We start from the raw sequence: 15,046 nt of genomic DNA, 5'->3' as shown, positions 1-15,046 counted from the left end.
TATATATATATATATATATATAAAGATACAAATTACACTGTTTTAAAACAGCTCTGAACAAAAATGTAAAGTTATTATGTGGAAAGTGTTCCTCCTAATAAGGTAGCCCCCACATTAACCCATGCTCACAAGACACGAATAGCTTAGCTGCCTGATCTGTTTTGTTGTCACAAAGTTGTTGTTGCTTTTTTCTTACTTTTAAAGGAAACATTAGATGATAATATACAGAATATGGTATAAAAACTAATATTTTTAAAAGCTATTTACATTAGTTTATTTCTCTATCATTCCCACACATTTTCCTAACACGCTCACTCAGACACACTCACACAATGTAAATAACAGAGACTTGAAACTAATCGTACATTTAGGATCTTAGTGATGTTGGATCTGGTACACTTGAGTAGGAATCTCTTAAAGTTACTTTTTCTTTTTTTTTTCTTGCTCACTCTGCAGTTTTAAAAGTCAGAGTCAGCATCCATTAGCTCCGCCTCCATTAAATTGGTCCTGGAGTGGATGGGTCCGTAGCCTGCCCTGCGGCCCGCCGGTACCCGAGCCACATGAGCCATTCTCTCTGACAGCCCGTCGGCATGCTCCACCTCTCCGGGGTACATTGACGATCCACTGGGCTGCCAGTTTGAAGTCAAAGGGCGACAGCTTGGCCTGAGGCCCAGATTTTCCGGACAATCAACTCGGGTCATCAGGTAGCCGTTTCTGCCGCTCTGGCACTCCAGGTATGAACACCTCTCCTCGCAGGGTTCGTAATCCGGCAACGAGCCCGGCAGGACCCCTTGCTCCAGCGACTGCTGCCTCTGCTGTTCACGCAGATTGGCCACCAGGCTCGGGTGGCAGGGAAGCTTCGGCAGGCGAGGAACCGAGCTGCGGCCAAACTCTCGCTGAAGGCGAGTCTGGTTTTCCACCACCTCGTCAGGCTTACGCACCTCCTTCCTCCTTTTCTTCTTCTTCTTTTTCCTCTTTATCATCTCAGGTGATATGTCTGCCTCCACCATCCACAGTCTGTTCCTCTCCTCTGGAGGGGGCACTGTCAGAGCAGACGTATTATTGTAAGAGCAAATGCAAAAGGTTTAAGGGATGTTTTGGTTTGAAAGATTGTAAATGAACAAAAGTGAACAGAGGAGCAGAAAATGTCAGAACAGACCGGTTCAATGTAAAACAGCCAAAATCTCACCCGGAGTCCCAGTGGGAGTGACAGAAATGTCCTGAGGCAGAATGGCTCCCCGTCTGGCGACCATCTTGGGTACATGTAGGGCCCATGCTGATGAAACATCGTTGGATGGCTCGTTCAGGTCAAAATTGATTCCAGCTGTTAAATGAGAAATCAGTTTGAAATCAGAATCGTCTTAAAGTCTGAAAGTCTGATCCTGGAGGCTTAAGGCTTAACCAGCAGCCTTACAGTTTCCACCACTCCTCTGAAATAAAATATATACCCTACAAATGACAGAAAAGTTTCAAGTGGATAATCGCAGACAATTTCTTTTTTATTATTATTATTTTTTTAAGTCAGAACCGCCATTTGAAAATAAACCCATGCAGTTGCACTTACAGCTCACAAGATGGCGCTATTAGTAGGGTTCAGATACTAACCCACTGGGCCATCATGTGACACAGTATGCATGCTGAAGGACAGCTCCTTCTCCGGGTCCTTGTGGAGCTCCTTTCTCATTGCAAACGCCTTAGCAATCATCTTGCTCTTCTTTATCCTCTTAGGTTCGTTGTCACTTCGACCAATGATCCTGGAAAAATACCAAATTATAAGAGCCTGGTAGGCGCCCAAAATCTGATTTTTCATCTCTGAAGTTACTTAGTGTTTCCTTACTTGAACCAAGTGCGTTTCCAGATGAGGAAGGTGGCTTTGGTCCAGACCCAGGTGCTCATGGCGATTCCTGTGCCGAACATGGAGAACAGGTTGATCTTCTCCACCATCAGGCTGGGACGGTTTTTAATGGTGCATTCTGGGATGGGCTTGTTGGTTTGAGAGGCGATTGTCACGTTGGCTTCACATCTGGTGGAAACATGAACAACATTCAGACCCTTTAATTCATATAGAGATGAACTCTTTAAGCACAGGCTTGACTTATCGTTTTCTGGTACATTTAAAATACATTCATTTCCATTTCCATGAGTTGAAAGAGTAAAAATGGCAGCAAAAAGAACAAATAACTGAATTTTAATGCGACAGTGAGTAAAACACTCACAAATTTCACAGCTTTTCGTTGTTTTTAATGGTAACAATTTAGGTCATTATTACGTTTTCACAGACGTGGATTGAAATGGTTTGGCTACCAATCATTAAAGAAGAATCCATCAACCTTCTTCGTGTTTAGCTTCTTTTTATAACGTACTATTTTTCCGTCTTTGCTAAAGATTTGCACTGCCCCCCCCACCCCCCCCAGCATGATGCTGCCACCACCATACTTCATGGCTGAGATGGTGTGTTCAGAAAGTAGCTGTTTGTCCACACATGGCCTTTCTTGTCTTTAATATCAGCCAGGAAGTTTCCGTTTGGATTCATACGACCAGAAATGTCAAACGGTATCAAAATTTGGCTTTCCTCTCATCTTTCTTTTATGAAGGTTAGCTTTGCCAAGTGCCTGATTCGAAGTTGCATCTGCGCTGTGGATCTCTGCAGATCCTCCAAAGTTACAATGTGCTTCTTGGTTGCTTCTCTAAAAATTGTCATCTGACAAAAATAGCTAAAAAAAAAAAAAAAAACACCCTAGTGGGAAATCTGTCTGAAGAACTTACAGCACATATTCTCTGAAGCTTCTCTCCCATTCAGCCTGGTTGAAGAAGTCATAGAAGTGACATCCAAATGTGATGAAAACAAAGCCAAATGCAAGGAATCCAAATATACCTAACGGTGAGAAAGAGAACGACAAATCATGTAATATCAGACAGATTGTTGGATTTTTCTTCCTTATTCAGAAAAAAAAACAAACAAATGACCTAGCTCAGAAAACGCAACCCATTAAGAACATTTGTCTGTGTAAACAAGGCGTTCTCCTGGGTCATCGTATCACATGGAGGTATTAAGGGTGTTTACATTCTTTGTGCCATGTCGCCTGCCGCTTCAGACAAAGCATCTGTTTCCAAAGACAGACTCGTGTTTCAGCTCACATGTTTAGCCCTCAAATGTTAGGAAAAAGAATGGGACAGATCTTACCTAGTCTCAGCATTGTCTCGTTGATTTTGCTGGCCGCTTTCTCACTCAGCAGTCCTGGGTGGTTACTCTTGATGGAAAATAAGGTCATGACACCTAGAAGAAGAGTATTTTTAGAGGGAAGTGTTACGAGTTGAGCCCTTTTATGGATCACTACAGTGGGTTGCGACTCAATAAGAACTTGTCCCATTTACTTTAGTGACTTCCAGTTACGAAGTAGATTTGCTGCTTAATCTTTCTACAGAAGAATCTAGAAAGATTAAGGGTCTATATAAGACCAGAGACGACTCAAGACCTTCAGGATAAATACCTTCATTTATTTCATCATCACTGCATGCATGAAAGCATAACAGATGAATTTTAAAGCACAAACCTACCCCGAATGAGAAAGTAGCCACCAACAACAAGCACCACACCAATGGGCGCCAGTACAAACCCCGCTCGGTAGTGGTAGTTCTTGTAGCCGACGAAGCAGATCCCACTCACAGAGTCTCCATCCACCTTTGGAGCACAAACACACGTACGAAACATTAATTTTTTTTATTCCATAATTCTCAAAAGCTACAACCTCGCGAGGGTTTTCTACACACCTCAGCTATAGCAAGGATGGCCACGGTGAGGACAAAGGGAATGGACCAGGTCACCATGTGGAAGTAGGAGGTCCGTCCAGACAGCGGCTGGTGAGTTGTGCCCAGAGCCTTGAAGGAGGTGTGCCAGGCGTAGGTCAGCATGACGAACCAAATCACGCCTGACATCAAGGAGTAATAGACGATGATGAAGATGGTGACGCACGAGAGCGTTTCTGAAGATCTGTGGAGAGGACATCGGTTTGTATCTATCTCTTTCGTCTTGGCCGTTGTCACCCAACACGGTGGGGGCCGAAGCCCTCACACTTACGAGGGCTCCCCGAGCCGCATGGTGTTGTCGCTCTTGCACACAATCTCTTTGCGTGCGCCGTCCAGGAACTGGGCGAGCCAGCCGATGCTGCCCACAAAGAAGCAGGCGTTGATGTAGAAGAGAATGACGGCCGGGTAGCGGTTTGAGTTTTTCCAGTCAGCAAGAAACGTGGCCTGAATCAAGACAGAAGGGGAGTCGGTGGTCAGGGAAGAGAAAAAGATCCAAGTATGGGGAGGGGAGGAGGGGAGATATTCATTTCTCTCTTGGCGGAGAGTGTTTGTACGTCTCACCAGAGTGAAAAAGGTGCAGAGGAGTGTGATTGTGCCAAAGTAAGCAATGTAGGCGTGCATGTCATTGTGCTCCTCTTCGGTGAACAGGGGGTTGTCGCACTGGATGCCACAACCTTCTACATCCTTGTACCAACTCGACTGAATGTCTGTCTTCACCAGAGGGGCTTCACATTGTCCTGACGTGTTGAACTTCAGCTTCTGCACTTCATTCTGGACACAAAATGTATATAAGTGAGGCACATCTTGCAAGAAAATGATCTTCCAAGATTTCATTGAAGGAAAGGAAGACGCATCTGGCATTGAAAGATAATATGACTGTTATTTTCTAAAACGTTCAGGGCAGCTGGTAAGGTTGTGACCACATTTACCCCAGTTAACATGTTTTTTCAACTTTACGGCCTAATGTCAGATTTTGAAGCAACCAAATGGAGAAAGTATCTCCCTGGAGATCAAAACACACACACGCAAAACGAGGCATACCGAACAGCCCACGGGGAATTTGTCACATTTGAGGAAATTGGGCCATCCTCTCTCCCGATCCACAATGCTGCACGGGCGACGTGTGGCCACACACAGGCTCTTGCTGGGCAGCTCCACTCGGCCATTCTCGCATTTCGGCATGTAGACGGCACAGAGCAGCGGCTGGATGACTGACCAGCAACGTGGGGCGTTTCGCAATCCTAAAACATGAAAACATCAGTAAAAATATGGACATGTACACTAAACAGCTACACGACGTACGACAATATACATTTCGCAACATTTTTTTTTTTTTTTTGCTGCCAGTAACTGCCTGAGATGCACCAATCAGTGAGTCAGAACTTGATTTATTTCAGATGAATTATGTGAGGATGCCTTTACTCTAATCCAAATAATCCATTCAACAAGTTGCAATCAAATGTCACCTAGTAAATGAAAAATAAGGAGTGCAGTTTAAAATTAGCCATGATGAGCCATGTCAAAAATGGAGCAAAGATATAAATACATAAATAAATAAGTAAGGTTGAAATGACAAGTATTTTTGTCGGATGAAGTGATGTGGATTTGTAGTACTGCACATACCCCTGCACACACAACATTCACACCATGAAACATGGTGGTGGCAGCACCATGCTGTGTGAACGTCTTCTGCTCAGAGCTTATTGATCTGACTGAACTTGAGTTTACAAAGGACGAGAAAATAACATACGACAAAAGACACTCCCATAAATTGTTAATAGTAATAGCGACTAGAAATGCACACCACACTTTTTAGATTTTTATATGTAAAAAAAATAATAATAAAAAATAAATACATTTTTGACCATTTTTCTTCAACTTTACAATCACACACTACTGAAAACCCAATTGATTGTAAGGGAAAAAAAATATATGAAAAGTTCAAAAAGTAAAATTAATGCTGACTGTGTCTTCTCTAAATGTTACTTTTCTGGTTTAACTTACCAGACCACATGGTCAGCTTCTCAAAAGCCTCCTCTTGGCTGCTGGAGTCCTCCGCCAGGATCAGAGATGTATGGGTGTAGGGTAAAGGTGAACCCAAACATGTGTTGTATTTAAGCACCTCACAAGTGGAGGTTTTCTTGCATTTGTCCTCAAACATAGTCCCGTTCGGGGCCAACACTGCCCTGCAGCCCGACAGCCAGGCAGCCCAGACGCAAAGCATCCCAACAATGGGGCTCCGACCCTGGGAAGACATCTTGGGAGAGAAGACGGAAAAAAAAAAAATCCAACGGATTTCAAAATCCTTGAGGCTTCAGCTACCAAACTACACGCTTCTCTGGTGAAAGCTGGTTTCTACGTCTGATTTATAAGTTTCCATACTCCAGAAAAGCTGCAGCGGGGTTGGGTTCTTTTTTCCTCTAAAGTTTTCTCGCAGTCCTCTCAAACTTTTTGCTTCTGTGCTTTTCGTCCGTGTCCCACAGAATCGTCCTGAATTCCCTCATTATTCAGCTCCAGTAGTCCCAAAAAGTATTCCTAAACAAAAACAAACAAAAAAAATAGAAAGGAAAGGAAACCAAAGTATTGACTGATGAGTTCCAAATTATATGAAGTATTTGCTGGATGGGTTTAGGAAGAAAAGCATAACAGAGAATGTTGCTTCGCCCTACCCCCACTTTCAGGGAAAAAAAAAAAAAAAAACTTGAAAAAAGTCTGGACCTCTGTAACAGGATCTCTTGCTCACATGCACCACCCCCTTCTTCTTCTTCTCCTTCAGCGGAAAACTAAAAATGAGAAATGATCCTTATAACTGCGTCCACATCCCGAGAATCACTTTTCCCTCCGTGTAGAGTATCTGGCAGAAGTCCAGTAGTGTGTTTGTACTCCTGTTGGTTGCAGCTAAGAGTCTGGCTGTGGGTTTTTTTTTTTTTGTCACTGGTATGCACATGGTGGGGGGAGAGCCAGAGCAACAAAACCTCCACTCCCATCCCCCCCTCTTGCTTGTGGAAGAATGTGCCTTATGGCAGGGGCCTTGCTCCGAGCTTCTCATCTGAAGGACCCCGACGTCAAAGCAACACAGACTCGACAGGTTTGCTCTTGTGAAAGGAGGATTTTTGTAGCTTCGCTCGATTACAAACGCACATCACCTTTTAGGCTTTGCACATATACGGTCCTATAAGAAACCCAGGTGGGCCTCGAACCAGGTGGTTTTAGATACAGATGTGGCAAACCGTCCATGGCCTGTCCAGTCCTGGTGCCACAGTCGTCGAAAACAGCAAACCGTTTCCATTGCTTATTTGCTAAAAGGAGATTAAAGTTGATATCTGATTAGAAGCTGCCGGCCTAAATTAAAGAGTTGCTGAAGGAAATCTTGGTTGCATCTGATCACCTATTGTTCAAAATGTAAAACATTGGTTGCACTGCATTGAAGTTTTCTCCAAAAACAGCAAAAACACATTAGGTGAATGATGAAGTATATTTTGTACATGTAAATGCAAACATTGCGTGGCAAGTTAATTGCAGTCCGAATGCTAAGAACCTCCTGCAAACAAAAAAGAAAATTGTAAGATGAGTTTAAAATGCAACGTAGCCAACTTAGCTACGTAAACACTATTAAGAATTTTGTTATTTTATTTATTGAATTGCTTATTAGTTTAACAAAATGAAACCATTTCTTTGATAAAATAATGAAGACATGTGCTCAAATAAAATCACACGAACAGTTTGTTTAATTAGTGTATCCTTGCAATATTTTTCAAGATATGCATATGTTGTTTGACACCCATCTTCAAATATTCTCAGTTTTGGGAAATTTTCTCTTTTTTTTTACATCAGACTTTCAGGATGTAACTTTTTCTTCTTGCAGATTTCTACTGAGTTTCATGTTTGAAAAAAAAAAAAAAAAAAAAAAAAAACATCTGAATATTTGAGCATGTAAAGTTTTCTTATGCTTGAGATCATTGGCACCGCGCTCAAATATGATAAATGTCTATTTGATCTGACCAAGTCCATAGCTCAGAATTACTAACATTTTCATTTGGGAGGCTGAAAATCAACTGATCTGTCATTCTCGCGCTTAAGGTGGCTACAGAAGACTTTAATGCTCAAACTATTTTTCATCGATTGTTACCGAAAGAGCATGCGTGCATATTTGCAGGACTTTAAGTTGCTTTGTTTCTTCTCTTTCGGTTAAAACATGGCTGACTTAGCTGCATACTCCTTCTTAAACGAGAGAATGTGTGTGTTTGAGCCTCCTTAAAAGTCCTCCAAAGCATGTATGAGTGAGTCAGAGGCTGCAAAAAAACAAAAAACAAAAAAAAAAACAGAACAAAACAAAACAAAAAAAAAAAAAAACAGGACCACACACATAGCGCTGCAGCGCAGACCAACACACACACACACACACACACACACACACAGGTCAAATCACACTCGCCACATTGAGAGACGGCCACAAAGACGTCACGTTCTCATCAGTTTCCCCACTAAATCACAACATTTGTTTGTGCGTTATGCCCAGAAACGCATGCCTGCCCAAAATTGCATCCCCTCTCGCGGGAGCGCGCATCGCTCTAAGCTCTCGCATATTGACGAGAAAACGGACTGAAATATGACCGAAGAGGAAATTTTAAAGATATAACACCGGTCAGAAAGACGCATTTAGTTCAGTGTCCATGAGATGATATTCAGAAAGGACTCTTTTACTGATTGGTTTTAGTTTCCTCTGCGATGAACTCTTTGCGTAAAGTCTATCACGTCCTCGCATGAGGGTGTTAATTATAACCTGTCAAATGACCGACGGGCTTTAAATTTTCATGTAGTTAAAAAAAAAAAAAAAACAACGGTCAAATACGGAAAATATTCCGCTAACGCGACCTCTGGGTAACGAAGCACAGCACATGGCGCTACACCCCCCTTACCCCGCCCCCCGCCACCAGGAGGCGGCACCCTGCCACAGAGCCAAGAAGGGCCGGTGGAAACGCGGTCACTCCGAAATAGAGCCGAGCCGAGCCGAGCCGAGCCGAACCGGGTTGTTTCTATTGCCGGTCATCAAGCAAATGAGAACAGCGGAGAGGACTTAACAGAATGTCGCCAGTGAACGTCCATGAGTAGCAGGAATAAAACAAGACCACCAGAGGGCGGTGTTGTTACATAGAACAGAATGGAATGGGTCAAACACGTCACAGGGTCCGAGCTGCGTCACGTGTTCCCTCATGACGTAATTATTATAAGACCTAAAAGTATCTTTAGGCGACTATAACGTGCTGCACAGTTGGCGCAGTTGGTAGAGCTGTTGCCTTGCAGCAAGAAGGTTGTGGGTTCGATTCCCAGCCCAAACGCTTCTGCATGGAGCTTGCATGCTCTCCCTGTGCATGCGTGGGTTTCCACCCACAGTCCAAAAACATGACTGTCAGGTTAATTGGGGTCCCTCTAAATTCTCCTTAGGTGTGCATGGTTGTCTGTCTCTATATGTTCCCCCTCTGACAGGGCTGGCGACCTGCCCAGGGGCGTTAACCCTGTCGCCCTCCGATGTTCAACTGGCGAACGATTCGGAGTAATGTTTCGTCCGAAACGTTACCCTCTGTGAGGGCACCTGTTCGGGGGGATACTCACAGGGGGATAAGGGTTAAAGTGAATGATGAATGAATGTTTTACCTCACATTCAAAAAATAACAAATTCACAAATTCCTCCTGGTATTCTTTAAATCCAGGTGTTATTCTTTAAATGTATTTAAAGAATAACTTCAGCGAATAATTGTGTGAGATCCCAGCGTGGAGCAAGTAACTCCAATCAGACCAAAAAATAACATTTTTCAGATAAAAATATTTACACGATTGTTCCATTTCTGAAACATGAGTTAGAAAAACAAAATATGACTGTGGAATCAAAAATAAAATATAAGATTGTTCTGATTGGAGTGCCCCTTTTCAACACCGCTGAGTGGCAGGAGTAGCACTGCAACTGTTAACACGCGGATGAATGTGATGTTTAGATTGGGGAAGTGCGTCAAGGCCGCTTGTGCATACAGGACCGCCTCTGCTCCCAAAGATTACGAGCATCATGTTTCACCTTAAGAGTTTGTTTCCTTTAACTGGAAGACGAGGCTGAAACGGCCACGGCAGGCTGCAGCGCTTTCTGTTTAATGTTCAGCCATCGGAGAGCTGCTAAAAATGAGGAGGCCGATGATGTTTGCAGTTAACGGTCCGACTACAAATCCTCTCGCGTGAACACTAGCCTTAGCTGTCAAAGCAAAACCATCAAAGAGGCGAAAAGCACCGGCGCGTCTAACGATGCGACGACATGCCGAGAATTATTAGGGAAGTGTGTTTTAATAAGCATCTACGTGGAACTCCAGTGTGTTAAAAAGCGTAGCCTCGGTATGCCTGTAGCAGTGCACACACGTCAGTTGGCTGGCAATAAAAAGTGACCACAACAATACGAACACCCAGAGGTGAGCTGGAATAGTACAATAAACAAACTGAACAGGAAAAAAAACAAAACAAAAAAAAAAAAACAGAGAAACTAAAGTTGAAAAAGAAGAAAGTTTAACATTTTAACATCTGGTTGGGATTTAATGAGCGTTTGGAGGTGGTCACAAAAAGAAAAACAAAAGAATTTATATACTGGTTTGATACAAGGAATCCAGTCCCTTCAAATGTGAAGAAAGTAAATCGTATGCTGTTTGGAAATCATAAGAAAATGAATGGGGAATATACAACCATCCCTGTTGAAACATTTATTTCCGCTTTTAAGGGTTTTTTTTTATTTTCCCCTACTCCTTTTGGAACACCATGAAAGGAAATGTAATATGTAAAAATGTGATTTGCTAATGTGAATGTGTTTGAAATTACATGTGCATGTTTCATTATTTTTTTTGCAGGCATTATTCATTAGAGTCATAGAACAATATGCCCTTAAGAGTAGGAACAAAACATCCCCAGAGTGTAGAGTTGAAACATTTATATTCATTATGACGGATATATGTTGTAAGTAAAAGAAAAAAAAAAAAACACAATGGAAAACACATCTCAAACGTATTAAAGAAATCAACTGAATATGATCTCCAAGTATAAACAAAACAAATACGCTTAAATGCTGAAATCACAAACAATTTTCAGGTATTTACAATATATAATAAAAATGAATAAAACATAGAACTTTATATTTCCCGCTGAAAACAAATGAGTAAAAAAAACAACAAAAAACAAGTACAATCAGTGCAGTGTGATAAATGCAAGCCCCTTGACTGTCCAGAAGGTGGCAGCAAAGTGTCCCATCTTCAAACACAAGCTTGTTTGTACCGAGTCTCTATGTGTTGCCAGTTATTGCAATAATCTGATCCAGGATCAGCTCCACGGGTCAGAGCTGTGATTGAGGTTGTATTGCTGCAGCTCAATCTGTTGTTTGATCTGATTTATCAGAAGCTGAGACAAAATCATGCCCACCAGCTGCAAGAGAGGAAAACAAGGATGAACATTTGGCTGCAGCAAGATCAAGCGTTTGTGCCCTTATTGCACCAATGTGTACCTCTGGTACTGCCAGTCCCAGTGCAATGCCGCCCAGTACGATCATGTTGCTGTGGATGAAGTCATCCAGTATGTCGATGCAGCCACTGGTGTGAATTTCCTTGCCAGCTTCAGCGAATTCACGTTCTTGCATGCCTTGGCCACACATGGTGTTGACCACACTCTACGCAGAGAGAGAGAGAAATCCTTACGTCTAAAACTGAAAATACAACAGAAACACAGAAGAAGAAGAAAAAGAAAGACCCTAATGTGTCTGCATTTTTAATCAGACTGACCTCGTTTCTAGAGAGGATGCAACAGGAGAAGGGGACGGAGCAGCGCTCTCTGCTGGGGTTGGTTTGGTTACAGTGAAAGTAGATGTTATTGGACCAGTCAAGGTATGTCGCAGCACCACAGCATCCAAACTGAGGAGGAGGAGGGAAAAATTAAAATACAGAAATATGACTTATTTTTTATTTTTTATGCAAGTGAAGCATACAGGAGCAGATATTTCATGTTTCACGTACAAGACGTTCTTCCCTCCGGATCATTTTAAAGTAACATCGAAAATCCAATGCTAGTTGATTCTTTCGAAACAAACAACCCCGATCTGACCAAAGTAAGGCAGTCCTCCGGTTCTGCCTCTGCTGCAGACGTTTAAGCACAGTTTTGACAAAACACCCACCTCTTCTTGACCGAAGTCGATAAGGTTTTGCAGATCAACGTCGTCTCTGTAGTGAACGATTGCATCATTGATCACTTCTGTTACTTTCTGTCTGGCCTTGAAGGTGAAAATAAATAAATAAATAAATAAATCTCAGACATAAAGACATCAACTGAACCGGATTTCTGTGAACTGAAAAACTACATTTTGACCAGATTAAAAAGCCTTTCTTGAAACGACATAAATCTATGCTCACATTTAATTAATTAATTGCTTGATTACCTTATTTGAAAAGATGAAGCTCAGAACACCAGCGGCCAGCTGGATTATGAAAATCACCACCAAGGAGATGCAGAACTGGGATGGGCAAAAAAAAAAAAAAAATTACTAAAAAAAAAAAGTTCACCATTTTATATCACTTAACTTAATGTAAATGTATTGTTTGCATGACCTTGTACAGTGACTGCACTCACACACCTAAAACTTTCCCACATTTTCCTACCTTTCAACCACAAATTGCCATTTAATGAAATAAAATGATATGCACTAGCATTTTTATATATAGAAGTATGTTTACATATAGCAGTATTTTTGTTTTCTACATGTGCCTGAAGTTATATTTCAAAGATTTGTTCGTCCAATTATACTGACAGGCTAGGAAAATAAATAAAACAGTTAAGTCTCAGATTAATAAAAAATGGCCGACAACATTTAAAACCCAGGTACTATTTGCAGGAGGCAGATGTTTTCTCGCAGCGAGCCCACGCAGCCACAGAAGGTGACGAGGAAGATCAGGACTCCCACCACTATCAGCATAACGGCGGGATCCAGGGACAGAGATGTCAGGGTTGCCTCTGCAAACAAAGATGGAGGCACTTCATCTGCTTCCCGTTGCGGCGGCTGCTCGACCCTTGTGCCCGGTGAAGTAAAGCGGAGACCCAGTACCCGACCCCGGCGGGGACGTCTGACAATTTACCTGCATGCTTCACCGTACGGGCGTAAATGCCAACTGCCACCATTAACAGGGAGATCACCTGTGGGCGAAGATGGACAAGGAAAATGAAAGAAATCACACAGAAAACAGGAGGATGTTCATCAGAGCAGCTGTCGAAAACTATTTTTATGCGTTTCAACTTGTCAGGGGTGTGGCGCCATCTAGACACTTCAACTTAGTAACAAGAAAGATGTGCAGGGGGGAGTTTATGAGTCATATCTGCTGGATCACTGATGAAATATTCTAAAACTGTCCCAACTTGAGCATTCCTCTTCCCAAGAAAAGTACGTAGAGTGGCGAAATCCTCCCTCCACCATCAGTACTAAAGCGTCTCATTCAGCTCTCGTCTCCCATTCTCAACGGAGTAAAAGAAAGAGTTCAGGAACAAACCCTGTCCACCCTGAATGACATGGATCCAATTACTAGAGAGACTGTCGGGAAGGGAACTGATTTCTCTCTGCCTTGTTTTCTGGCGGCACAGTAAACAGAGCAGGTGTGACACCTGAAGCACACAGGTGGCTTGGGAACATGTGTAGATAGGAATGTGCAAGAAAATATCTTAAAAATCGACAAAAACCGAACCAGTCAAGATTAGAAAAACGACACAGACGTGTAGCAGCAAACGTCTGCTCGGAGCATGTTGAACCCGACATAGCCAGAGGCAGCAGAAAGTTACGACGCATTCCAAGCTTCAAGTTCTCACACAGCCTTATCTTACTTAAGCAGCCGCGGGTCATGCTAACCAAGAGTGTTGAATACAAATTAATAAAGAGACTTGATCTCATTTGAGAGGGGCACACCTGAAAGGTCATGTCAGATCTTGGGTTGTTTTGTTTTGTTTTGTTTCTTTCCCCCCAACTCAACATTTTGTGCAGCAGAAAGACAAACAAAAAGTCTCTAAATCTCAGCAAATTTAATCTGCAACAACAAACCAGCTCAGAAGAGGCTGCAAGAGACCACCTGACGCCGAAAGCCTTTGTATGAACTTTGTGGACGGACTCACTGCAGGGAGTTTCGCTTCTACCATCTGCATTCAGATGCATTCGAATTGTGAAGTTTCAGATCTGGCAAAAGTGCAATGGATCTTAAAAAGACTTTTTTTTAAAAGTGTGACGATTTGCTAAATCTGCCTTTGTGGCCAACTTTCTAAAGTCCATTTGGCGATCACCTGTACTCTGAATTTCATCAAATTTGAGCTTCCTTAGATTATAAAAAAAAATAGTCTTGCTTCCCTGTTTGCTGTGTTTAAGGTAAATGTGAAGGTCACTTCAGGGTTGAGTACGTGACCCTTTCTGTGTTAAAAAGTAACTAAAACAAAACAAAGAGGGACGGGACAAAGCTGGCAGAAATAAACTTTTTAAAGATCTTATCAAACACCTTATTAAAATTGTTACTTTTACATAACCACATTTTATGATGGCAAGATGAGTTATTAACTTAAAACACTAAAGAGATTCAAAAAAAAAAAAAAAAAGATAAAAGTGGTTTTGATCACTCACCCAGAACATTAAATTAAAAAAGAACAGCAGGTATTTCACAAATGAGTTGACAAAAGTGAAATCCTTGCCAGATCCAGTTGCGCCGTTGCGGTTTCCTGCCATGGCTGGTCCTGCTGCAGCGCGAAGGCGCTTCAACCAAGTTTGCGCACAAAAACCAAAATGTGTTGGTGGAAGTCGACGCTAGTGGTCATAAGCATAATGATAACCGACCCCAATAACAGACGGATTCCAAGCAGCGACAGCAAAGCCTGACTGGGCTCGTCAGCAGTGGGCGTTCAGTTTCTGTCTCACGCCTTCACAGGTGATCACATGATGCAAACAATGTGCAGACGGAATCCCCCGCAAGAGGATGGGTTGTTGCTTTACGTTTATTTATTCAATTTTATTTTATTCTTTTCGGAAAAAAAAATATAAAAAATAAAAGAGAAAATGCCTCTAAAAAGTATAGTTAAAGGTCTGAGACAGAGTTGAAGAATCCATTGTTTTCATTTTAATTGTTATGATTAATGTCTGTCTTTCTTTCAGTTTCACTATTTTTGTGTGCAAAGAACTGTACATTTCAGAAGCGTCCATATG

General features: G+C 42.1%; 2 protein-coding genes across 2 annotated transcripts; both read right to left on the bottom strand.

Annotated features, from left to right (window-relative positions):
- Window positions 1-424: 424 nt before the first annotated feature.
- On the bottom strand, window positions 425-7,096 carry smo (smoothened, frizzled class receptor). The gene is made up of 12 exons (XM_014994174.2): window positions 5,812-7,096; window positions 4,849-5,048; window positions 4,369-4,578; window positions 4,079-4,251; window positions 3,772-3,991; window positions 3,559-3,682; window positions 3,185-3,277; window positions 2,767-2,875; window positions 1,838-2,023; window positions 1,606-1,754; window positions 1,190-1,324; window positions 425-1,042 (listed from the first exon to the last, which is right to left on the bottom strand). The coding sequence occupies exons 1-12, from the start codon at window positions 6,062-6,064 to the stop codon at window positions 459-461; spliced, it is 2,436 nt and encodes an 811-aa protein (XP_014849660.2). The 5' UTR covers window positions 6,065-7,096; the 3' UTR covers window positions 425-458.
- Window positions 7,097-10,359: 3,263 nt separating this feature from the next.
- Window positions 10,360-14,887, bottom strand: tspan33a (tetraspanin 33a). Its single transcript, XM_014994405.2, has 8 exons — window positions 14,471-14,887; window positions 12,954-13,011; window positions 12,704-12,831; window positions 12,260-12,334; window positions 11,999-12,094; window positions 11,610-11,738; window positions 11,336-11,497; window positions 10,360-11,256 (listed from the first exon to the last, which is right to left on the bottom strand). Exons 1-8 carry the CDS (start codon window positions 14,570-14,572, stop codon window positions 11,155-11,157), a joined length of 852 nt encoding a protein of 283 aa, XP_014849891.2. The 5' UTR covers window positions 14,573-14,887; the 3' UTR covers window positions 10,360-11,154.
- Window positions 14,888-15,046: the final 159 nt, after the last annotated feature.

This window comes from Poecilia mexicana, unplaced genomic scaffold, assembly GCF_051168715.1.
Source record: "Poecilia mexicana isolate PSO_F unplaced genomic scaffold, ASM5116871v1 scaffold_23, whole genome shotgun sequence".
Taxonomy (NCBI): domain Eukaryota; kingdom Metazoa; phylum Chordata; class Actinopteri; order Cyprinodontiformes; family Poeciliidae; genus Poecilia; species Poecilia mexicana.
The sequence above is the reverse complement of the archived record's forward strand: the minus strand, read 5'-3'. Positions and strand labels throughout refer to the sequence as shown.

Coding starts and splice junctions, on each gene's coding strand:
- tspan33a (XM_014994405.2), bottom strand. CDS start 14,572: ATGGCAGGAAACCGCAACGGCGCAACTGGATCTGGCAAGGATTTCACT. Junction 11,739..11,998: donor TCGACTTCGGTCAAGAAGAG/GTGGGTGTTTTG, acceptor CCTCCTCCTCAG/TTTGGATGCTGTGGTGCTGC. Junction 11,257..11,335: donor TGGGACTGGCAGTACCAGAG/GTACACATTGGT, acceptor CCTCTCTTGCAG/CTGGTGGGCATGATTTTGTC.
- smo (XM_014994174.2), bottom strand. CDS start 6,064: ATGTCTTCCCAGGGTCGGAGCCCCATTGTTGGGATGCTTTGCGTCTGG. Junction 5,049..5,811: donor GAAGCTGACCATGTGGTCTG/GTAAGTTAAACC, acceptor TTCATGTTTTAG/GATTGCGAAACGCCCCACGT. Junction 3,992..4,078: donor ATGCGGCTCGGGGAGCCCTC/GTAAGTGTGAGG, acceptor TCCTCTCCACAG/ATCTTCAGAAACGCTCTCGT.